Genomic DNA, 27,083 nt, shown 5'->3' on the forward strand with positions numbered 1-27,083 from the left:
AAAGAAAAAAACTAAAAAAGTTTACATCCTTATTTTAGATTTTAGAAGGCATGGAAATCCAAAACTTAATTAATTCATCCACTAATTTACTTTTAAGAGGAGTTTGGATAAATTATCAAAATAGTCACTTTTATTTACCTCAAGTTACATTTTAATTATTTATGTTTGAAATATTACATTTTAATCACTTACGTTATCATGTTATATATAACATTTTAGTCACCGAATCATTAATTGTCGTTAACGGGGTAACCATAAGCTGACATACCACATTAAATCATCATTTCAAATAAAAGATTTAGGTTAAATTATATAATTGGTCCCCATATTTTTTCGTTTTGAGTAATTTAATTTTTTTTTCTTTCATGTTTTTTAAGTTTCCTTTTTTTTTCATTCTCCTTTGTTTCCTCCCTTCTCTATTTCTTTTAATATATTTTTTTTCTATATTTTCCATTTGTTAAAACTTTTTTATGTTTATGAAAAAAGAAAAGGCAAAAGCTTAAACCAAAATAAAACTTGTTTCGCATATTCTCACCCCATAATTACAAACTCTCATCAACCATCACCACTTTAATGAACCAATTTGGATCTCTCAATGACCTAGTTCACAAGCTCACCAAACTCGAAGACCTCGCCAGTCGTGACTTATGGCAGTCCACCCTCAACAAAGTTTTCTGAGCCTGTTCCCTCAACCTCCTAACCAACCCCCACGACCACCTCATCTATCTTACCTACAACATTCTCACCCTTTCGAAATTGTATTGTTTCACGGATTCTTCAAGGAACTCTCCACCCTCAATGACTAAAACATCCACCATACAAAACTCACCCTCAACTTTACCCAAACCAATTTGGTTCCATGCTTCCTTTCTCTCTTCGGTTCATCCATGCTTGGCTTCCAATCAAGCTTGCTTAGGAATATCCAAGAAGGTTTAGATTAATTTTATTGTTTGCTTAATTTTATTCGTCAAAAAATAAAATAAAAGGAAATTAATAATCCACACAATTCTGTAAAAATTTGGAAACGGAAAAAATTTTGTTTTGAATATAAGGAATTCAATTTATGTTTAGATTTGATTAAGGTTATGATTTTTTATGTTGATTAGTTAGATCTAATTTTAGTTTCAAATCGAGATTTGATTAAAAATGATTGATATTCAGTTTTGAGTTAAATTCAATTCAAGAATAATGTGAAAGAAACAAGGACTTGGTTTATTTGGTGGGCATTATGTTTCTGCGGTGAAGAATACGAGAAGAGAGAAAAATAAAGGGGAAGAAGAAAAGGAAAATAAAGAAATAAAAAGAAAAAATTAAATTGTTCAAAAAAATAAAAGTACAGGGACTAGTTTAACCAAATGAAAAACATAGAAAAACTATGTTAAAAGAAATGGAGAATGGGGGAAAACAAAGGGAAAAGCAAAAAAGAATGAAAAATAAAGAAAAACAAAGAAAGTTAAAAGAACATAAAAGAAAAAATAAATAAATTGCTCAAAATGAAAAATATATAGGGACCAATTGTATAATTTAACCTAAAATTTTCGTTTGAAATGATGATTTAACGTGCCACGTCAGCTTATCAGTACACTGTTAACGAGAATAAACAGCTCAGTAACTAAAATGTTACAACACGATAATGTAAGTTACTAAAACATAACATTTCAAACATAAGTGACTAAAATGTAACATGAGACAAATAAAAGTGACTATGTTAGTAGTTTACCCTTTATATTTGTATAAAATTAAAATTTTAATTTTTTAAATATTTTTGTTTGATTAATATTTTAATAATATAATAGTCATATTTATATAGATTATGTATCTCAAATTTGACATGAATTAAAATTTTCTAGCAATTTGTTTTATGTAAACAAACTTTCTTTCATTAAATATATATAATATTTTAGGTTGATATGATAGAGATATCAGATTGATTTGAAAATTTATATGCATGACAAGTACTTATATTGATAAATTCAACAATTAAATTATTAAAATATTAATCATACAAAAATATATGAAAATGTGTAGTGAATCCCTCTTCTTTTAAAATGTATAATTTAACTAATTTGATATTTAAATTTCAATATTGTCAACTGAGTGTAACTCAATTGACACCTTTATTATAACAACTAGGAGGACATGAGTTCAAGTACAAATATTTCTTTTCCTTTAATGTAAAGGTGGTGAATGATTATGGATTGTTGATATCAGGTATCAACAAAGAAGGAGACACGGAGGAGAAAGTGGTCGTACTAATGGAGGCCGGTTCATTCTATCTGGGTGGAGAGCCAAAGGAGGTAAAAGAGCAAGGAGGTTGAGATTGCAAAGGAGTATGCTGAGGACAACAAGGAGGCTTGAATGCTTGAGGGTTGATCTTATCTTCATCACACAGAAGGGTATATATAGAGGAGGGTTTCATGTTTGGTAGTGCTAATATGGTGAACTTGCTATCATGCCATCATTGTAGGATGCATGGGAAGGATATCCGTGATGGGACACACATTCTATCATTCCTACAGAGTTCAGGAACAATAGGGTTTGGTGGCCTAAGGAGTGACATTCCAAATAAAAGAAATGGCGTTGAATGAAGACCTTCCATAGAAAACAAATGATTAGCTCAAAGGGATGATGAACTAAACCCTTTCGGATAAAATGAGAGGTCAGCTAGAATCAGCCTTCTAAGCCATAAGTTTCTTGATGATTAGCCAATCAATATTGAGCAACTATCTTACTATAATTTATGGTTTATGATTTACAGGGCGTTGCGAAGGAAAGTCCATTGAAAAGAAATCTCCAGCCCCTAATTTATTCTAAAATTGGATAAAGCCCATAAATATAGTTTTGTTAATGTGTCAATTCTATTTTAAAGTCAATCCAAAATGTGCATAAATTTTTTTTAAAAAAATTTAAGATCATGGCTTTAATTATGTGAAGAGTACATGAAACGAAACATGGAGAAAGATATGATGCAATTAAATGGTAAAGCTATTACTTTTTTACCTATAGACAGACATAATCATTGATTGAAGGTAATACAATTTTATGGTAAGGGGCAAGAAGCTTTGGGTTAAAACTTGTATAATGACAGCTAGCTACCAAAGGCAAAAAGGGGTAACGTGATTTATACAACACCCATTGCACATGACTACCAATTTTATTATTCATCTCCCTTTTTACCTTATTTTCTTTAATATATAACTTCAAAATATGGATTTGAACCAAAAAAAAATAGGCATGTTTAAAATATAGATTAAATTTAGGTTTAAATATTTAAGTTGGATCGAGTTTGGTAAAATTTTAGACCTATTTATAAATACGGACGAGTTGGGGCAAAACTTTAAGCATATATTTTAAGTCAAGTCGAGTTTGGATAAACATAAAATATGTTAATATCATACTTAAGTTTGACCAATCCATGAACATCTTTATTTAGGTTTATATTTTAAATCAGGATGAACTTAAATAGACATAAATATATTAACATCATGCTTAAATTCGATCCGACCATAAATATGTTTTTATGTAAAACCTCTTACAACATGCTTGATTAAGTTGTTAGCAAATACAAAATTTATGATTCTTAAATAAAAAAATTTAATGTACCAAAATTTTAAAATTATTAATATTTATTTGTTTTCTCTAAATTGAATCACAAGACTACTCAATAAATTATAACATAATGAAACCCACAGCATACATACAAAAATGTACCAAAATTTGTATAAAATAAATTATTAATTAAAATTTAATTATTATATATATAAATATATGTAACCTGATGAAAGTATCATAAAACACCCTATACTATATTTTGGATTATATTTTAATTTCTCTATTGAAAAAAAGAGATAAATAAGCCCCTATACATTAGACGAGTGAGCAGAACAACCCCTCTGTTAAAATTTAGTGTTTATATATAATGTATAATAACAAATTTAGCCCTCAATTTTTATGCATTTATTCAATTTGACCCCTACTCTTTTATTGGAAGTAAATTAGAAAGGGCCTTGTTATTTTTAATAAAAAATTTATAATTTTAAATTTTTTAAAACTTTCTTTTATAAATTTTGTTTATAATTTTTATGACTTTTTAAATACTTTTTAAATTTTAAAATGGCTTAAATGGTTTCTTTTTAAATTTGGTTACTAAAGGATTTTTTGACCCTTTAGGCTTATTAGTTTTGAAATTTTATAATTTACTTTCAATAAAAATGTAGGGATCAAATTGAATAATGCGTAAAAGTTGAGAGATACAATTTATTATTATACCTTATATATAAACACCAAATTTTATCTGGAAGATTGTTTTGCTTACTCATTTAATGTGCATGGACTAATTTACCTATTTTTTCAATAAAAAAAAAGTTAAAATGCATTTTATGATACTTTTATCAAATTAGATTTTATATAAGCAATTTTTTTTAATTTCTATTCAATATATAGATATTTATTACTATCAAAGAAGTGAATGTAATTAATGTATAAATATACGCATGAGATTTATGCTTTCCATCTACGCAAACAAGTTGATAATTAATGTAAATTCAACCCATCATGATCTATATGAGTAGAGCTCTCATGCTTCCATTTAGATTTGGATAGTAAAACTTTTGTTGGTTAAAAGCATGTTTTGATCTGTCATATTAAATTATTCTTTTTCTTTCATTCAATAATTGAAAGCTGCTGGAAGCGATGCTTAGGGACCCTAATTCAATCCTTGTAGGCCTTAAAAGAGAGAAAAAGAAACTATTTATCTGATTATGATTGGAATATTTTACAACTCAGATAATTATCCTATTTGAAGAGGTGATAAGTTCACAAGTAATATGTCATATCGAGTTTTTGAAAAGGCAAATCATTCGTATTGTTATGGTTAGACTCGAATTTGCGTCCTATAACAATTATGACACTGATGGGTGAGAATATTGGCAGATGGGCATACCCAACATGTATGGCTTGCCTTCTCAAGCATCCATCGTAACACTTCTATGCAAACCTATCATCTTTTTAGACAAGCCTCTTTAGGTTCTCAGTAAATTTGAGAGATAAAATCTCCTCTAAGAACAATATCGAACTTGTTAAGGGGCTTCCCAATTTTGAACGCCCAAAATGTAAAGGGTTCGTCTACAATCTCAAAAACAATAGTTAAAAAAAATACCACTTCAGTTGACCGCTTTCATAAATTTATCCCATAAATATTATGGTAAGTTTTTTTTTCTAAAATAATTATGACCTAAAACTAAACTATATGGATCTTGGTTTGAATGGAGCGGTGATAAAAACTTTTGTCAGACATCTGTTTGATACAGGTTTGAAAATGATAAAATTATTTCAATCATTTGATACACAAGAGGTGGAGTTTTTTTAACTCCACAAAAAGAGTTAAGAGGGCGGTCTCTTATCTTTGTATATCAAGTTAAAAATACTCTATCGTTTATGTATCAAATAACAATCCTTCTTTAATTCGAATTCAAAATTATATTAATTTAAAGGGATAAATATCAAAACTGTACATATGCACTTTAATCCAATGTACATTGTCAACATGAATTTCAATTTTATGCGATTTTATACATAAAATTTTAATGTGATTCAAATTTCACAAATCACTTACAAAATTATCGAATTAACACCATTTTATGTTGACATATTACATACACAAATAATTATATTAACCCAATATGAAAATAAATGTATGTATTAAGTTTTTTTAAATGTATACAATTGAATAAAAATTAAAATTTTATGTATATATGGACTGCAATTCAAGTTTCATGTGAATAATTATACTAAATTAAAAATTATAATTCAAGTTTTACGTATACAACTACACCGAACTAAAAATCATATATCAAAATACACATGGGATGAAAGTGATATTTAACAACGCAAACACTTTATTATTATTGAAATAAAATAAAATTAAGGAAATTAAGAAAAGGAGTGGTATGTGGGGAGGAATTGAGTTGGTGCGGAGTCTAGGCGTGGGTCTTCTTATTGCGGTTAAGAAATGAAAGAAAGGCCCTTCTCTGCCCTTCATCCTATTAAATCATAGTTTGTTAGACCATTTGCTTTGATGAGTGGTTGATGTGTAGGCCCATCCTTCCACCCCTCTCACTGCCATTCTTGCTTTCTCTCTTAAGTCTTTTTGACACATATTAATATCTTTTAAAAATATGAATGCACCAATGAAAATTGTGAAAATAGGTGTGTGAAAGAGAAGAAATTATTTTATGAATCCTTCTCATCATATCATTCATAGTTCTTTTCCAATTATTTTAGCACTTAATATTCTGAATCCTGAATCTTGGACTCTAAACTCAAAACTATAAATTTCAAACCCCAACCCTTAAACTTCAAACCCTAAATATTAAGTGCTAAATTCAAATCATAAACTCGAATTTGAAACCCTAAACTTATAGTTTAGGGTTCAAGATTCAAAGTTCATAGTTTAGAGTTTGGGTTTAGAGTTCAAAATTTGGGGGTCAAGATTCATGGGTCAAGGTTCGGTGTTTGAGGTAGAGGGTTCTAGGCTCAATGTTTGAGGTTCGAGGTTTAGGGTAAATTTTTTATCAAGATTATGTGTCATTGACATAAAAAATATTAAAATATAATTAAATAATTGAAAAGAGACCATAAATGATGTGGTGAGAAGGGTTCATAAAATAATTTCTCGTGAAAAATACATAGGCTTGTAAGTTCAATAATAAATAAACTCGATTCAATCATAGTTGCATTATGATGAAGTGTTTGAATTTTTACCATTTTAATATATTTTTAATAATGTAAAAAAATCTTAATTATATTCCAAATTCTATGATAAATAATAGAGTTTGAAGTCTACTATTATTACTAAACTTATGTTTTTGCAAGATAAATAAACTTATGGTATACTTTAAAATTTTTTTATCTCGAATCAAGTTTAAATTATATTAAAAAAAATTATAAGTTAAGTGATTCAAAGGTTAATTGAATGACGTACTTATCCCCTTATCTCCCTCAACTTGTTGGATGAATATATATCATTATCCAACATGCATTAACAAGCATGTTTGAGGTTCGCGATAAGAAGTGACAAATGCAGACATAAAGAAACCCAAACATACAATGATAAATACGTTACACCTTTCTATTGCAATATGAGGATGGGCTGCGACCATATCATTAATTATGCATCTTCACATCTTAATTGCGGAAATGGCTACTTATATAACTACAAGATATGAAAACAGCAAATCTCACATAATCATATAAAACTTTCTGACCAAAGCATTTTTAATAGTAATACTAGCAATTTTTTATTTATTGGTATTGATAGGGTTATTTTTAAAAAAATCCATCCATTAGAGAGAATATTAAATATTTTTCGAAAATTAAAAATGTAGCTTTCAAAATTCCCAACAAAAATGTATACAAAATTTGACCAAAGTTAATTAATTATAGACTATCACCTAAAAACTTGACTATTAATTTTCAATACCTAGAATATTAATTATGTTTAATCGTAAAAACTATTAATACTCTATTTATAATTATAAATATATGGAATGATTAATAACAAAAATATTATATCCGAATTAATCATTAAAAAACATAAATAGGATAAATTAAGAATTTGGGCAACATAAATAGTGATAAAATCGAGTCTAATATGAACATCATTCAATTTAATCTTTAATTCTCACTACCCGGATTCAAAAACTATTAAGGATGATTTTTCAAATCCTAATCCCATGAATTAAGCAGCAAAATATGAACATGGAAAAAAAAAAAAAAAAGGAATAAACTACTGAGTGTGAAATAACATGATACCATACATGTGCAAAGGAGGAAAACTATTGGCGAACATAGCATGACACGTAATGAACAAAAAGGTATGGCGTGACACGTGGCATGAAAAGCGCAGACCACGTGTTAAGTGGATGAGGGAGTTGCCCCATTGTTTTCACTCACTATCCCTAAGGAAAAGGAAATGAAAAAAGCATGCACGGACCAATCATCTCTAAAAATGCCCAACTAATAACATGGCTGTGCCTTTCTAATATTCTATTTCATTTAAATTTTTAATCTTTTGATGATAACAATTCAAAATTCGTTAATATATGATAAAATTATAAAAATATTTCTATTTAATCATATGAAATTGTAAGTCAATACAAGTTTAAATTACTGTTTAACCTCACAATTTTGGTCTCTTAAAAGAATTGGATTTCACCCTTAGTTTGTGCATTGTAATGAGATATTTATATATTTATTAAATATTATATTTTTACATAAAAAAGTGATTGACTTATTTGATATTAGTTTTGGAAACGCACCACGATTTAACATTTTTGTTTACATATAAAAACTTTTTTTAAAAAAATTTATCGAAATAGGCCCAGTAAATAATTATTTATCGAAATGGTTCAATTCTCCAAAAGCGCGTCCACGTCAGCGCGATATCGGGGGACGTGTCAGGAAAACGCAAAACACGTCCCTGAGGAATCGTTTTGCCTACGTGGACAGAAATTGCTCCCTCAAGGATGCGTTTTCCTGCCACGTAAGCGCTCCCTTGGGGACGCTTTTTACCTGCATGTGAACAGTAGCAACGGCTATTTTTTCTACCGTTGGTGACCCCCCAACAGTAATATATATAAACCCCCTTTCATTTTTTTTCACAACTAAATATTTTCTCTCAATTTCTCCCTAATATTCTCTCAAATTCCTATTTAAAAGAGCTTTAATTTTTTAATTATTTTTAAAAAAGTTTTAAATTTTAAATTTTTGAATTTTTTTAAATCGTAAAAATTTGTACCAATTTAGCAATGGCCGGAGAATTGATTCGTCTTGATGACGAGCACATATCCGTCGAACAAATGAAAATGGTAAGTGTTAAATTTAATTTTTAAATATTATTTAAGATTTTTTATTTATGCAATTTTAAATAATTATTATTTTATTATTTGTTATAAAAGTTTGTAGATCGGATATTGCAATGCTATATCCGTAATATGCATAGTCCTCCATCACCATTGGTAGAGAATTACCTGCAAAAGGCGAGTTTTTGGCACGTGGTGACGGTAGGCCGGGGATGCAGGTTGGACCCGAAACTTATCAATGCGTTGATTGAGAGGTGGAGACCCGAGACGCACACATTCCATTTCTATGTGGAGAGTGCACTATCACTTTGGAAGATGTCAATTTGTAATTAGGATTGTCGGTGGACGGGTACACAGTCACCGGGTCTGTTCAATCTAGTGATTGGGGAGCGATATGCTACGAGCTTTTGGGCGCTATTCCGGAGAATATTAACGGAGGTCGGATCAAGATGGGCTGGTTACGAGACACATTCCTGGATCCGAATGATGATTCAACCGAACTAGAAAGAATTCGATATGCTCGGACATACATTCTTCAGATAATTGGAGGTTATATGATGCCAGACTTGTCATAAAACCTCGTACATCTAAGTTGGATGATGAAACTCGTTGATTTTTGAGCAGTTGGTGAATTTAGTTGGGGGTCTGCAGTGTTGGCAACATTGTACCGGAAGATGTGCGGGGCGACGCGACCGAATAAAGCAAAAATTAGAGGTTGCCTGTCACTACCGCAGTCATGGGCACTGTGATAGCCCGAAATAGGGCCTAATCGGAATAGTGGTTTCGTAACCACAAATCCGAAGTGAAATAGTTTTATTTTATAAATTTTTATTAGTTATTGATTGATTGAAATATTTTGTGAAAATATGGATAGCAAATTTTAATGATTTAGTGCCTAATTGAATTTTTAAGACTAAATTGAGAAAAATGCAAAGTGTGTCTAATTAGTGATTAAATGACTTAATTGAATTATTGCATGAAATTGGAAGTGTTTATGTGGAATTAGACCATAAATTAGTGATATGGACACAAAAGGGTAATTCTAGAAAAAATATCTAAGTAATGGGTCATGGGCATTTTTGTCCAAATTGAGAAAAAGACAAAATAAAGAGAAAATAAGTGTCCATCTTCTTAAAAATCAGAAGCTTGCTGCCGAAATTTTCATGTCACCATAGCTAGGGTTCTTGATCTTCCTAAGCTCAATTGTAAGTGATTTCTTGCCCCGTTTTTAATTATTTTCTTATTTTTATGCTTATTGAAGCTTGAATTTCATGTTTCTACCATTTAATTTAAATGAAACTAAAGTTTAAAAATTGACTCATTCATGATATAATTGTAAATTGATTAGTGATGTTAGATAATGAATGTTTGAAGTGTTAATTACAAGTTTTACTAGATGAATTTTGATGAAAATGTTGAAAAAGGGCTAAATTGTGAAAGATGGTAAAGTGTGCATAAAGTTGTGATTTTGTGAAATTGAGGGCTGTTATGAGCATGAAATATGATTTAGTGAAGTTTGAAATTTAAAAATTTAGTGAATTTTATTTTTACGAGCTTAGGGACAAAAGTGGAATTTTTGAAAAGTTTCGGGGAAAAATGTAAATTTTCCAAAATGTTGTGCATGAATTGTATTTGAATGGAATGTTGATAAAATGTATTAAATTGTGTTAATATAGATCAAGAAAGAAGAAATAGTGGAAGTGATCGGGGAAAAGAGAAAGTTATCGACTAAATTACAAAAATAGTCGTTTTGCATCTGAGGTAAGTTACGTGTAAATAATAGTTATATTTTTATAAATTGTGAATTATATTTGATATGTGAATTAATATTCAATGTGGAAGGAAAATTATTCATGAATTATTCGAGTGTTAAAGTGTTGAAAATAAAGTGTTAAGCGTAAATTCCCGGTTGAACTTAGGAATAGAAGTGGATACAAGTGACATGTCACTAGAGATCAGTGTTACAGTGAGTCCCGGGTGCTGGGTGATCTAGCATGTGTTGCAGACACCTGACAGCTTGTGTGAGCAGGCCCGTGGACATTTCCAGTGTTATTGATCAGTGGTAGCTTCGGCTACATAACAGTGGTAGCTTCGGCTACATATCAGTGTTGCACTTATGTGCTAAATCTCTACGTATCTGTGTATATTCCGAGTGTTCAACATGATTAATAATGAGTTAAAGTGAATATGAAATGAAGTGTGTATGCAGGTACAATTGAAAGAATGAGCATATGTGATAAATGTTAAGTGTGAAAATGTATATGAAAGTGAATTGGTAAGATTGTGCATGTGTAAGTGATTGAAATTGCTAAGAAATGTTTTGATTAGTTATATGCTAAAAGTGTTAATTATTAAATGAGTACCTATTATTTACATGTAACTTACTAAGCTATTTGTAGCTTACACATTTTCTCATTTACTTTGTTTTATAGTGATTTGAGCTTGTTCGAATTGGGGATCGTCGGAGCTCGTATCACACTATCATAACCATCTCGGTATTATGTGTTTTCAAAATGTTTAAACTATGGCATGTATAGAGTCTTAATCATTTTGAGCATTTTCAAATGATATGGCTAATATTAGCTATTGAAGTAGCTATTAAAGAATATGTTTTGGTGTTATATATGTTAAAATGGTAACTAATTCAAAGAAGCAGTTTCTTTGATAGCAGCAGTGGCGTGAATGTGAAAAATCACCATAAATAGTAAAAATGGAATTAGAGAGTGAATTATATATATAATTAAATCTTATCAAGTCTATTTTTATATGAAAGAAACGGTGTAGGAAAAGGAATTCTTTATTTTGAGATATTTGAATTTTAGTGAGACAGGGTCAGAATAGTTTTTGAAGTCCCCTGTTCTGACTTTGGAAAATCATTATAAATTGTACAGAAATAATTATGGGTCATAATTTATATTTATAGATTTCTTAGTGAGTATATTTTCAAAAGAAATAAACGGTAACCTTATATGAATTCTGTACAAATAGATAATTGATTTTTAGTGGCAAGAGGTCAGATCTGTCGAGCTGTGAAACAGAGGATACTTTAATGAATAAACTGTACTAATTGGCTAAGTCAAAAATTCTGAAAATTTTATGGTAAGTAGGAATATGAGTCTAATTTCAGGGAAAATTTACGGATTTAAATTTTGAGTTTTGTAACTTGAATTATAATTAAATTAGTGACAGTCGCGCAGGTGGATAGTTTTGTTGTAAACAGTGAATTTAATTTTAAAAGCAAATTTTTATACACCGAATTGGTAAGTTAAATTGGATAACATCTCGTACTCGATTCCGGCGACGGTCTCGGGTAAGGGGTGTTACAGGCACGATTTCACTTTCTATTTTTACGTCCTCAAGTGGACCACCCGTATACATTCTCACTCATAACGAGGTAAATTTTATATTAGATTTTACAATTATTACGTAGATTTAAAATATAATCGAATGCTATAAATTTATTTAATTAGGTGGAACCATCCGGTAAGTTATACTCGATTACCTACCTGTCTTGAAGATATACGGCTTCTATTAGACCAACGGTCGGAAGCACAACTAAGTATTAAATAAAATAGATATTTCCATCATGAGATAGTCGATTGGTATTTAGTATTTAGTATATAACTAATATTTCCATTATGGTCATATAGTTTCAATGGACACCATGCGAGGATCCGGCAATTCGGGCAGTAATTTCAGACGAGTACTTCCAAAATCCAAACGCTTGGCATATGAAAGTCTCATCGGTCAACTTTGCGACTGTGGAGATGCACCAGTCAGACAGAGTATTACGGCAATTTGGATTCCGACAACCGATTTTCGTGGCACCTGAGGTGTTGGATGATCATCACAAAATCGACCTACGACAATTGCATACGGATTGATCGAGATTCTGGTCGTACTACATCCAAATATTAGAAGATCGGTATGATTATATACCAACTCGGGAATTGATCATCGTTCCAAAGTTAGCGTGCGTGCTGGAATACATACCATGATTTAGGATTTATTGCAAGCTGTATTTATAATTGGCAGAGAAGAGGCAGCGACAATTACGTGTCCAAAGGGAACGACGTGGCCCTTTAAATCCAAGAAGAATGGACAACGACGCAAGCCCATCACGAGGCCCAGACATTCATCTGGTCTATCATCATCGCCCATACAATCACCAGGCTCAGGAACAGCACCGACACAGTCACCCGACCCAGCAGTTCAACCGACGATACTAACGACACAACCTTTTCAGTTGATGCCAGGTGCGTATCCTAGCCCTTTTATGTATCCTAACCCTTATATGTTTCATTTTTCTAGTCCTATGGTAGGTTAGAGTCAATGGCCCGGTTCATCTTCATTTTCGATTACTCTGAGTGGACAACTGATGTATAGGACAGCGTCGCATGAGAGATCGCAAGAGGGGCCGTCGGGGAGCTCTTCTTTTTACCAAACCCCATCACCGTATAGGTTTCAAACAGCTTCACCGTTGGTGATGCAAACACCTCCACAGTCACTATTCTATCAAGGTGGCTCATCGTTCCAACACCGACAACCAGATCCCCTACCAGAGGAACTAGAATCCCCGCCGGAGCAACCACAACCCCTGCCGAAAGCTAGACAAAAGAGGAATCTAGCACATAACCGTCAACGACCGCCATGTAGCACTGAATCCGGTGGGCACAGAGATTGATTTTTATTTGTACAAATATTTTGAATATTTTGATATTATTTGATGTAATAAAATAGAAATTCTTCTATATTATTTCATGTACTAAAATAGAAATTTACTTATATATTTTTAATATAATAGAAATTCTTTTAAATAAGGCAATATGTTGAATATTTCTATATTATTTCATTTAATAAAATAAAATGTTGTTTTGAATAAAGTAATTGTAATTTACTTTAATATTTTTAATAAAATAGATTTTCTTTTAAATAAGTTAATATTCTGAATATTTGTACCAATTTTTAATTTAAAAAATATAAATAATACAAAGTTTTTTACAATAACATTCAACTATTGCGATTTGGGCATGATCAGCTTGTATGGCCTGGGTTCCTACACCATCCGCACAACTTCTGTTGACTGGCTGTTTCTCAGATATCCATATTGTTACATATTCTAGTTGAGCAAGGTCGACCCTTTGGTTTGCGACGCAATTCTCTATCCGGTAACAGCTTAAAGGGAGCAAGCGACACAGACGACCGGTGGGAATACGTGTCTCTAGACGTTGTACATGTTTTCTAATTTGTACACTTCGTCGACATAACTCATCGGATCCAAACGAATATTTTGACAAGCTGCAATTACATAAGCGCATGGATAACGAAGTGCGTCAAACATCTCACAGTCGCAAGTCATATTTTGCAAGTGTACACGATATTGCCCGCCAATAACACATTGGTGCGGTCTGTCAAACTCTGTCACGCGAAACCATAAGTTGTCTCGATCGTGACACACTGTGTGCATAGTGTTCACTCGCGCCTTGGCCTTTTTAATTTCTTGCACTACTTTACTGCACCATACATGGCCTCCCTACATCTGGCTTGCATAAGTCACTGCTCGATTTGGAAATAGAGCCGCCAAACGAAAATATGTCTCTCGTATAACCGATGTTATCGGTAGATAGCGTGTTCCTTTTAAAACAGAATTTATGCATTCAGCCAGGTTTGAGGTCATATAACCATATCGTAGGCCACCGTCGTATGTTTGTGCCCACTGTTCGAAAGGTATGTTACAAAGATAGTCCGCGCCTTCGTCGTTAATTGAACACAAAACTGCCAACATCTCATGAAAACGATCTTTATTTATTTCATACCCTGCCAATATAAGTTCATAGCGAATATTACATATCACTCTTTCAATTAGAATAAATCTAAAATGACAAACGAAATTATATTAATAGAGACTAAATACCCATGTTGGTCACTTGTCGTCGTTCACTCTTAGATGGATATTGCCTGTACTAGTTAGAAGCAACGTGCCTTAAGCAATACCGATGGTGTGTGCACTGCCATAAGCTTCCTTGTCGATCAATTACAGCTAGTATGTCAGTGTCCCGATCCGAAATAAAACAGATATCAGGTTGGGGGCACACATGCCTCCTTAACCTAGATAGAAAAAAATCCCAGTTATCAGCTAACTCCCCTGGTGTTATTACAAACGCAAGTGGAAGAATTCTCTCACTGCCATCCTGTGCCACTGCTACCAATAGCCGATGGGTATATCTACCAAACATAAAGGTACCGTCAATTTGTACCAATGGCTTGTAGTATGAAAATGCGTCTCGGCATTGCTCAAAGGTCCAAAATAGGTATTTGAACACTTGGCACCCATGTAGCAATCGGTCGTTGTAGTATACATGTTCCGTTTGAAGGTCTGTTATGCAACCTGGGACGTATCTCTCTAGCACTTGACACCACTGCCATATTTCTTTATATGAAGCGTCACACCCACTTTGCATCTTCTCCAACGCCTTTTGCTTAGCTATCCAAGCCTTGTGGTAAGAGAACGTGTACCCCATTTGGCTACGAATATTGGCAATTAAGACTGGCACTGAAGTCCTGGGATCTGTCTTCACCATGGGTAGTATCAAGCTAGCTAACATAACTGAATCTATCTTGGGATGATCTTCTGACATACCTATAAACGGAGTACATTAAATAATGCAATATTACATAATAACAGTATTATTTAAAAACCCTAAATATTGTACCTGCAGCACATGTATGTGGACTTTTATACTTTTTAATCTCCCACAACCCTGTCATTTTCCTTAACGAGGCGTAGATTTTCTATGAACATGTACCGTCTTGCACTGCACACTTTGCCTCAAACTTATTAGCTTTGGACTTAACGACGTGGTAGTTAACGTCGTTATTGATGCTATGTTATTTCAAAGCACCAATAAAACTTTCCTTGTTGGAAAACTGATTACAAACTTCAAATTCATCAAAATTTAGTACCGAACTTGTACAATCACGCAACCGGTGTGGCAGATCTGAAAATTCCAACGCATCGTCTGCAGACAGATCAATATTATTCATGTAGGCTGAAAGTGAGTATGCCTTGAATCGTGGATCTTCTTCATCTGAACCCCCTTCAACATCTTCAGGTTCGATTGGAATAGGCTCCGGTTCAGAGAATAATGCAACTTCTGCACCATCGGGCCCTGGCTCTCGAGGTGGATCCACACCGGAGTCATCTTTTAACCTACCATCATCTACAACGTACGAGGTCCCCTCACCGGTGGACGTCTTAGGGAGTACATCATCCCTTCTTCTGGGCGTTTCATAACGTCTCCAATTGGATGTAGATTGTCAACCACTAGAAGTTGACGCCGTTCCCCAGTACGTATTTCCAGCATCAAACATTGACCTACCAAGGTGCATGTCCCATTCACCGACAGAGTGTCGTGCAGGGGTTGTGTATTCCACACCGCTACCAAACATGGGTTGTTTCGTGTTTTGTAACCCACTAACCGAGTGTCGAGCAGGGGTTGCGTATACCTCTCGAACACCAGTCGCAAGTGCATCATTTGGCGATGTAAATTGTACATATAACTCAATATAGGGTGATCCACTAATGAGATGAGTCTGCACCATTGCCTCCAAGCTACGAGCACATTTCATGTCGAACGAGTCATATGTCATCGGATCAACAGAAGAACAAATCGATACGTAATAGACAAAACTTTCATTGGTGTCATTTCGAATATTTTACACCTAATTCTTTTACGAAGTTTTGTCAAATCTATGTCCTGGTTAAAAATCAGTCGCACTGTATTCTCCGATAAAAAAATAACACCGTTCTCGATGTGGCAAACCTCACTATCATAGTAAATAACAGCACTGATACGTTCACTCATCTTCAATTTCTATCATTTTTAGCCTTTCTAAAATTTTTTTGCTGTAACTTACGCAATTTGAGAAAAAAAATTGCATCATTTATAGCCTCAGGCCAGACATGCGCTACTGTAGCAAAAGCGCGTCCACGTGGGAGCTTCTTTCAGTATTTCTGCTGATAAAGCATCCTGCTTAAAGCGTTTTTGACACTATTTGCTTAGAAACGTCTACTCGAAAATATTTTTTCAAGAGCTACTGTAGCAAAAGCGCGTCCACGTGGGAGCTTCTTTTAGTACTTCTGCTGATAAAGCATCCTGCTTAAAGCGTTTTTGACACTATTTGCTCAGAAACGTCTACTCGAAATTATTTTTTCAAGAGCTACTGTAGCAAAAGCGCGTCAACGTGGGAGCTTCTTTCAGTACTTTTGCTGACAAAGCATCCTGCTTAAAGCGTTTTTGACACTATTTGCTCAGAAACGTCTACTCAAAATTATTTTTTCAAGAGCTACTGCAGCAAAAGTGCATCCACGTGGGAGCTTCTTTAAATTAACAAATAATTTAATTACGTAACCCTAAACCCCAAACCCTAATTTATTTAAGTTCTTACTTAAAAACCTTAAACACTAAACCCTAATCTAACTTTATAAAAATTTATAATTAATTTACTAAAGTAACCCTGAACCCTATTTTATTTGATTTTTTTCTTAAAAACCTTTAACTCTAAACCTTAATCAGATTTTTAAATTTTTTAATTAAATTACTCAAGTAACCCTAAACCTTAATTTAATTGATTTTTTCTAAAAAAAATAAACACGAAACCTAATCTAATTTTGAAAAATTTATAATTAATTTAATTGACAAATCCTAAACCCTAATCCCTTATTTATTTAATTTGTTCTCTAAAATCTTAAACTTAAAAACACCAAAATCCTAATCCTAACCCTAACCCTAAACCAATAACCTAAAACCCTAATCGCAGGAGACACGGGCAAAACGCATCCTTGAGGAAGCGTTTTGCCTACTTAAACATAAAGCGCGCCCTTGAGGGAGCGATTTCTGTCTACGTAGGCAAAACGCTTCCTCATGGACGTGTTTTCCTGTCACGTCTTCAGACATCGCGCTGACGTGGGCGCGCTTTCGAGAAAATAGGGCCATTTCGATAATTTAAAAAAAAGACTTTTATATGTAATTTACCCATACATCTACATTTTTCTTTATAAAAAAGAAAAAGACATTCACTATTGAAAAGAAAAGGGGTTTCACGTTTGGTAGATATGGACTGTCCAGTGTCCAGCTTTTTTGTAAAAGTGGACCACGCCCCCTACCAACGGCGGCGATCGTCCTTAGAATCCGAAATCAACGGGCATGATTCTCCGATGAAGGAGAAAAGTTAAGAATCGACGTAGCTTTCAATGGAGATGTGTCGGCTAATTATTCAAACAAGTGGCAGATTGTGTGATTCACAGTAGCTTATATTTTTCCTTTTTCATTATTTATTATCATTTATGCGAACTTTGCGGCCATAAAAGCATATATTATAAGAAGAAAATATAAGGTCCTACCAAGTTTGAATTATAGCAAAAAAGCATGTGCTGTGTCACTAATAATTTTTAATGCATTTTAACTGTCATCTATTTTTAAGAGAACAAGTTTTTAAGAATGCAGACAGTCTGACACGTGGAAGTTTATAGTTAACTACTTCCTACCAACATAGTTAATGATGAAAACCAAAATAACTTAAAAAAAAAGAAGTTTATTCATATTTGTAAAACCCATATAAAATATTATTGAATATTCCATTTCTTCATTGCTATTTTTAAATTTTGATAAATAAAAAAAATTTAGATATAGGATCGAAACATGTGATTTTTTAGGTCATTACTTTAATCAGCTCAACTTTATTCTTTGTAGTTTAATTTAATTAAATTATTAAAACTCTAAAATAATTAAATTAAGTTTTTAAATTTAAAAAAAAAATTAGGTACATGAAATTGAAGATATAATATTCTTTTGTGGTGGATGTAATAAACCTTTAGATATCTCATTAGTCTAACCGTTTATGAAAGATTTAACATGTGTCTAATGGTCGTTACAACTTTTATATGAATCATTATATTATAAATGTTATATTAAAATCCTTGAAAGATTTAGAATGCTAGAAGCATGTAAAAATTTTTGGGAAACTGTTCAATACGTTTGAATAAATATTTATATAAATTGAAATTCTTGTGAAATAACAAATTGATATAAGATTACACATGCATAATATGTTTGATGCATTAAATTTTGGAAATATTAACCGTTATCATTTGATTAAAATTGAAAACTGAAAATTAAAAATTGAAAAGATATAATAACTAAAAATAATCAAATTAAGATATAAAAATTAAATTTATAATAAATACAAATAGGGAGAGTAATAACAAAATTTAACCTTTAATTTAATAACCAAAAAGCAGATAAAGACATTGTCAATATTTATTTATTTTTCATCACACTCCAACTCTAGAGACAAAATCAAGCAAAATGTTAAAAGGGGACCCATAAAATCCATAAAATTTATTGGCCTACTTCTAAACAAATCAACCAATGGTGCTTCAAAGTCTTCTTAGTTTAGGTTCATTTCTCCCCCACTGATTCCCTTTGTGTATGAAGTCATACCCATTTCCATCATTTGGACCAACTCTCTTCAGCAAATTAACTTACTCAAATTAGATTCGAATTAAGTTTCATATCTCTCTATCATTTTCTTTTTTTCTATTCTATTTATAATAGTAACGATTTGACATTTTAAATTTTAATTTTAGCATCCAAAATCAATCTTAATCTCGAATCACTTTAAATTTTGGTTAAAAAAAAGTACCAATTAAACCAAATACAATGGTAAAGTCTAGTAAAAGTCAATGAAATGTGTAGATCAGTAAATATTGAAAACCAGAAATAGTGAGATGATCATATGATAGGAAAAGCTGAGGATTTTGAATTACCTTACCAACCCTCGTTTTATTTGCATAATTGTAGTTGTATGATAGTCAGTCAAGTTTAGGGTGAGAAATCAGGGAAAACGCCAAAAACGAAGGGAGAGAAGAGAATTTTTTGTAATATGACAATAGGGCAACCTTTTTTTCCCCCCAAGTGTTCTTCTTTTTTGATTGTTTGGGGACAGCTTTATTCAAGGCCTTGCTTAACGGCTAAAACTACCCAACTGGAATCCCGTAAAACCTGAAATCACGAAGCATGGACGACAGTCGGCCCTACCTTGTTTTTTAATTTAATCGCGCCATCGAGCATGGCTTTACTCCCCTCTATAAAACCCCCCCACGCCCATTCCTTCCCTCTCAAGCTCAAACCCTTTCCCTCCCTCTTATTACAAAACACCACCCTCAAAGCCACAATGCCACTCCCTTCCCTTTCTCTCCTCTTCCTCTTCACTTCTCTCCTAATCCCCTCTCCCATTTCCTCTTCCCCTGTTCAAGACCCTGAACTTGTTGTCGAAGATGTGCATAGGTAAATAAACTGCGATCCCATTTTTATGTCATGGTGTCTAAATTGTCACATTTTGTGTAGAAATAACATTTTATTATTACTGTTGTTGTTGTTGGGGCAGGGCCATCAATGCGTCTAGGAGGAACCTTGGATATCTATCCTGCGGCACCGGCAACCCCATTGATGACTGCTGGCGATGTGACCCTAACTGGGAGAAGAACCGCCAGAGGCTAGCAGACTGTGCAATTGGGTTCGGCAAGAATGCCATTGGTGGAAGAGATGGTAAGATTTATGTTGTCACTGACTCGAGTGACAATGATGCCGTGAACCCCAAACCGGGAACTTTACGACATGCCGTGATTCAAGATGAACCGTTGTGGATCATTTTTGCCCGGGACATGACCATCCGGTTGAAGGAGGAACTAATCATGAACTCGTTCAAGACCATCGATGGGCGTGGTGCCAGTGTTCACATTGCAGGGGGTCCTTGTATAACCATTCAGTATGTGACCAACATTATCATTCATGGACTCAACATCCATGACTGCAAGCAAGGAGGGAATGCTATGGTGAGGGACTCCCCACGGCATTACGGTTGGCGAACCATATCGGATGGGGATGGTGTGTCTATCTTCGGTGGTAGCCATGTTTGGGTGGATCATAACTCCTTGTCCAACTGCAATGATGGTCTGGTTGATGCCATTCATGGGTCCACCGCAATCACCATCTCAAACAACTACATGACTCACCATGATAAAGTCATGCTTTTGGGGCACAGTGATTCCTATACTCAAGACAAGAACATGCAAGTCACTATAGCCTTTAATCACTTTGGTGAAGGGCTTGTTCAAAGAATGCCAAGGTAAACAATCTCATACTCAAATATCCAAAAAGTTTAAGATTCGAATCCCAGTGTCCTAATTTTTGTTTTTTGTATTTACAGATGTAGACATGGGTATTTCCATGTGGTTAACAATGACTACACCCATTGGGAAATGTATGCCATTGGAGGAAGTGCAAACCCAACTATTAATAGCCAAGGCAACAGATTTACAGCACCAAACGATAGATTCAGCAAAGAGGTAAAAACCCATTAATTAACAATATCTGAACACAGTTTTTATTTATTTATTTATTTCATTTACAGTAAAATTTTGATTACTTTTCATGCAGGTGACCAAGCATGAAGATGCACCAGAGAGTGACTGGAAGAGCTGGAATTGGAGATCGGAAGGCGACCTGATGGTGAACGGTGCATTTTTCACGGCGTCGGGTGCCGGTGCCTCGTCGAGCTATTCCAAGGCTTCGAGCTTGGGTGCTAGGCCATCTTCACTGGTGGCAACCATAACCACTAATGCTGGTTCACTTAATTGCAAGAAAGGTTCTCGTTGCTGATTGAGACATATATGATCCAAAACGTACGACACTTCGTTAATTACCAAGTGGTCGAAAATGGTGTTTGACTGCAAATTAAATTCAGTTTTTAGAAGGAAAAAGAAAATGAAGAAGGTGAAGGTGAAGAAAAGTCTACCAATAGGATTAATTTAATCGGCTTTTCCCCCTCCCCTCCCCTCTTTTTTTTTTCCTTTGTTTGTTCATTCAACAGTGAATCTGTGATGATTATTACAACCTCGGCCTGTTTCTCTTAGAACATCTAGGGATTCTGTTATAGAGTCTTGATGAACTTTGAGAAAGCAAGTGTAGATGTGTTGATATATGTATACTAAAATTCCAAGTTTACGTTTATTTATTTTCCATTAACATCTCTTTTCAATCCCTTTATCATAATTACGAACTGAGCTTAAAAATAATGAAACGAAGAATTGAAAGGGTACATTGATGGATTAAATTTGAGTGAGAAGGAAAGTTGAACGACCACTCGTATAAAAAGTATAGTTAAATTGGCTCCACCACACCACTAAATCATCATCGGTTCTTTACAAAGTAAAACAAAATTTTCAAACATGGGATTCCACTCAAAGCCATCCACATAAATCCACACAATTCGTCGGCAATTAGTCCTCATTCACCCCTGCATAAATCACGGTATAATCGTTGAGAATTGAGATTATATAAATATATTTTTCTTGAGTTTAAATTCAATACAGAATAGATATCACTTGTTTCAGCTAATTCGGATTAAACTCATTTATCAAGTTAAACACATTCAATTTTAAACATGATTATTCTTGTAAACTACTTGAATTAAGTATTTGTATCTAAATTCGACTTTTTCAAGTCAAAACAATATGCGGCTCACTTGTTCAAAGCTTGAAATTGGTAATAAGTTATAATGGAGATGTTTGACAAAAGTGACTAAGCTTTCCAAGTTCAACAAGTCATTTTCTTTATTAATGAGGAGCTTAGACACCCCAACTCCCGGATTCATCATACACTAGCCCTTGCACATGCAGACCTTGAATGGTGAACAGTGGAACCGGCCTCTCCTTGCCATGCATACATCGTATAGGATATCATACGTGTATATATGATCAAGTGTTCAAATATGGAAGGGCTCTAGGGTACATTTGGCCCTGCTGTCAGATCACACTTTCAGATTCTCATTTGGTCGGCTAGGGATCGTATTCTCTATGTATCAGATAACATAGATGTAGCGAGAGTATATATGATGCAAAAAAACAGAGCCATGGCTGCCTTGAAACTTGAAAGAAATGGGACCCCTTTGGTCCAATTGGGTGAGAAGAGTATTTCCAACAATATTAACAAGGTGAGTGGTTCTCAAGCAGGGACATGGATTGGAACTGCTTTCCCCACAATGGGTCTCTTTCTGTGCTAAATACAGACAGCAGCATGATGTTGCATATAGACATCACCTTCCTAACCAAAGCCAGGACCATCTTTTCTCTCCAGAAAGTATGGTATTTCACCATTACTCATTCATGTCCGATGCTTACCAACAATTTTTTAAAAATGTAAAATAATGTATGTAACTTCACTTTATGATCATCAAACATAGCATGTGAATATACCAAAAAGGAAAAAAGAAAGTGCATAATATGTTAACGTGACAAGTGTTAGGAGGGATGTTTATATCATTTGACCAGCTTGAAAAAAATTCAGATTCGGTTTAGAGGTTTATTAGAAGAAAATCTTCCAAGTTGGATTTGTGATTAATTTGGATAAATATATATACGTAATCAAGGGTAGCCAAGGGCCCTAAAATGGAAAATTTTTCATTTATGTCCTTTAATTTTTTTAAAAATTTTAAATTAACAAAAGTAAAATTACACTTTGACCTCCTTTAAAAACGATAAAAATTATAGATGATTAATATGGTGAAGTTGCATATTTACTATCATAAAAATTAAAATTTAATTCTAATCCTCAAAAATTTTTCTGCCTTCACCCTTTTACGTAATAATATACCATTATTCAGATTAGGTTTGGTGTTGAATATTAAAGGATTATTTTGGTGATGCACAAGTTATGGACCCGACCATGTGGGAGAAGATTAGTGCGTAGGGGAGTCTAATTGGATGGCGACTACAATTAGCCTATCAAAGATGACACGTCAATTTGTATCCAAAATAAAAGAAAAAGAAGAGAAGAGAAGAGACATCAAATAGAGCATTTTTGGACCATAAAAAATTCCTTGTAGGGGGTGGAATCAAAATTGGGTGACATTGCCATAGATTTTCTAAGATTCGAATGAGTAGATATAATGGAAAGGCTTACGTTCCCTGGCCTCCATTCACAAGATTTGGCAGTGGCAGCCGCAAGGTTGACCCCACCTAAGGCAGCCGTCTAACCGAGATCACGGCGACGATCAAGGCCTCCCCCTGCCCAACTATCAAGGTCTACGATTTCGGTACAGAATATGGCTTTTCTAACATTTGGGGTAAAAGAAACAACAAAACTAGCTCATTGCCATGTGCTATACGCTTGATTGGGAGATTATTCGGACTTTTAAGGAAATGTTACCATTAATAATAAAAATATAAAGATACGACAGATAGTACAAAAGTACAAAAAAAAAATTTGTAACTTAAGCATAAATGCAATGTTTCCAGAAAAATCTTAAAAAAGAAAAAAAATAAACGGGCAATAATCACAACACTGAAATCATTTAAAAACAAATCAAAGATGCATCATTACCTTGATCAAAACTATTGAAAAATCGTATCCCAACCCTGTCATCATTATACCAACATGACAATAAACTCCAAAAAAAGTTTTCAACAAATGACTATACTCTTACTTTGACAAATCTTATATATTTGTGGGAACATAACCAAAAACTAAAAATTAAAATTAAACTACTATTACTTTTAGAGAAAATAGAGTAGACAAAACAAAAACCATGATAATGTGAATTAAAATTAAAAATCAAAGAATATTGTCGAAGAAGTTGCAACCAACAACTAGTCTGAAGGTTGGCTCCACCACTAGCAAAACAATGATTTGGTTTGAAAAAATTGAGCGCCTAGGGTTTTTATTTATAAAATTAAAATAGGCATAATGATAAATTTAACCTTTAATATTTACATTTTTTTTTGTTAATTTGACCTCTTTTTTAGTTAAATTTGACTTTTTAAACAAAGTTGTATTTGACCATCAGCCTTTTAAAAAGAGGCAATTTGATATTATTTTAACAAAAATACTGACTAAAACGTTAAATTTTTAAAGGTAAACTACACCCAATGTCACTAAACTATTACTAAACTATTAGTAAGTTTATGTTTTAGTCACTCAACTTCAAAAAGTTACAAAATGGTCACTGAACTATTCGAAAGTTTTTATTTAAGTTATTGAGTAGTTAAAATCATTGTTGTATGGCTCCTTTGTTCGCACCGCTTGCACCAATCAAAAGCTCACATTCTCCCTCTCTTCTATAGTTCAGTTTTTTTATGAAACAACTTTGAACGCCACAAATCTACTAACCAAAATTCAAACAGTTTTCTTTGACACTGATCATTAGATCAACTTGGATCTAATGTATGTTTTTTGCTCATCGATAGGTACTGGTCCACTGTACCGATTGTCAAATCATCGCTTGGAGCTCTCTAATCTAACTTTTTTAATAATAAAAAAACTCAGCAATCTAGTGACTCAAATAAAAAATTTCAAATAGTTCAGTGACTTAATGAAAATTTTTGAATTGTTCAATGACCATTTTGTAACTTTTGGTCACTTCAAGGTCACTAAATTATTAGTAAGTTTCCGTTTTAGTCACTTCAAAAAGTCACACAATGGTCACTGAACTATTTGAAAGTTTTCATCTAAGTCATTGGATTGTTAAAATCATTGTTGTATGGCTTTCTCTATTCATACCACTTACACCGATCGAAAACTCTCATTTCTTTTCTCTTCTATTGTTCAGTTTTTTTGTCACGAAAAAATTTTGAACGTCACGAGTTTGTGAACCAAAATCTAAACAACTTTCTTCTTCGATCTCTGACACTGACTTACAAATCAACTTGGATCTAAGGTATGTTCCTCTATTCATCGATGGGTATTGTTTCATCCTATTGATTATCAAATTGTCGCTTGGAGCTTGTTAGCCAGACTTTAAAAAAACCTTGTTAGCCTAGTGACTTAAATAAAAAAAAAACTTTCAAATAGTTTAATGACTTAATTGAAAACTTTTGAATAGTTCAATAACTATTTTGTAACATTTTGAAGTTGAGTGACTAAAATGTAAACTTACTAATAGTTTAGTGACTTTAGATGTATTTTACCTTTTTTGGATATTTTTATAAATTTTAAATTATTTGTTGATGTAACATATCATACAAATAATGTCATGTCAACATACAGTGCACGTAGACCGTCACACAAGTTGTCTTACCAATATTATTAAAAAATAATATTTTAGGTAACATTTCCATTAAAGAAAAACCATTTGACTCTTTTTAAAAATTTTATAATCAAATTTAGCTCAAAAAATAAATAAAAATATAAAGTTGCATTTAAATAATAAATCTACATGCATAGTGTTTCTTCATGGGATCAAGTTGAACCAAATTCGAATTTAAAAATTGTTTTTATCAAAAGTTGGCTCTTTGGTAGGTCCAAATGAAACCACAAGTTCTTTTACTATATAAATAATATTTAAATTTTATATTTATTTTAAAAAATAAATTTTATATTATTATTTAGATTTTTTATAACTAAAAATTTAAATAAAAAATAATACTAGAGAATAACTTATATCTTAATCAACCTAAAATATATAATTTTTTAGGCATCAATAGAATAATATCATATCATCAAATTTTAAAGGCATATAAATATTATTATAAATCTATTCATATATGATATATTTTCTAACTTAATTTAATTTTAATGAAATTACTTAAAAATAATTAAAAATTTTATAAAATAAACATATATTCTTCTTTTATAATATTTTAGTCATTTTTAGTTTTTTATTTTATTTTATCAGTCTTTTATTTCCCTGCAACTAATTTTCTAATTTTTTTTTAGTTTTTAAGCAGATAATTCTTAATTTTAAAATTTTAATCAAATACCAAAGTTTGATAACACCACAAAATAGTTTTCAATTTTCAACTTTTTTTTGCTAATTTTTTTTAATTTTCTTAAGTTTTAGTTATTTATTTCAATTTTTTTATTTTCAGTTCTCTGCTTATGATTTTTTATTAGTTTTTTTATTTTTAATTATTGATTTTAACATTTGTAAATTTATTAATTTTAAGTAAGGTAGAAAACATATTATATATGGATGAGTGTATAATAATATTTATGTGCCTTTAAAAGTTGATGATGTGACAGTCTAAAATTATATATTTTAAGATGATGTTAGTATAAGTTAATTCCTAATATTTTTGTATGTAAACAGTAATTGGAGCCAACTCCGTAGATTGTAAGTTTAAGGGTGTTACTAAATCCGCATTCAAGCTAAAACTTTGGTTTT

General features: G+C 32.5%; 1 protein-coding gene across 1 annotated transcript; it reads left to right on the forward strand.

The window, feature by feature from the left end:
- Window positions 1-19,861: 19,861 nt before the first annotated feature.
- Window positions 19,862-21,934, forward strand: LOC107946592 (probable pectate lyase 5). Its single transcript, XM_016880991.2, has 4 exons — window positions 19,862-20,209; window positions 20,310-21,050; window positions 21,132-21,270; window positions 21,362-21,934. The coding sequence occupies exons 1-4, from the start codon at window positions 19,992-19,994 to the stop codon at window positions 21,581-21,583; spliced, it is 1,320 nt and encodes a 439-aa protein (XP_016736480.2). The 5' UTR covers window positions 19,862-19,991; the 3' UTR covers window positions 21,584-21,934.
- The last annotated feature ends 5,149 nt before the right edge of the window (window positions 21,935-27,083 follow it).

This window comes from Gossypium hirsutum, chromosome D12 (assembly GCF_007990345.1).
Source record: "Gossypium hirsutum isolate 1008001.06 chromosome D12, Gossypium_hirsutum_v2.1, whole genome shotgun sequence".
Classification (NCBI taxonomy): domain Eukaryota; kingdom Viridiplantae; phylum Streptophyta; class Magnoliopsida; order Malvales; family Malvaceae; genus Gossypium; species Gossypium hirsutum.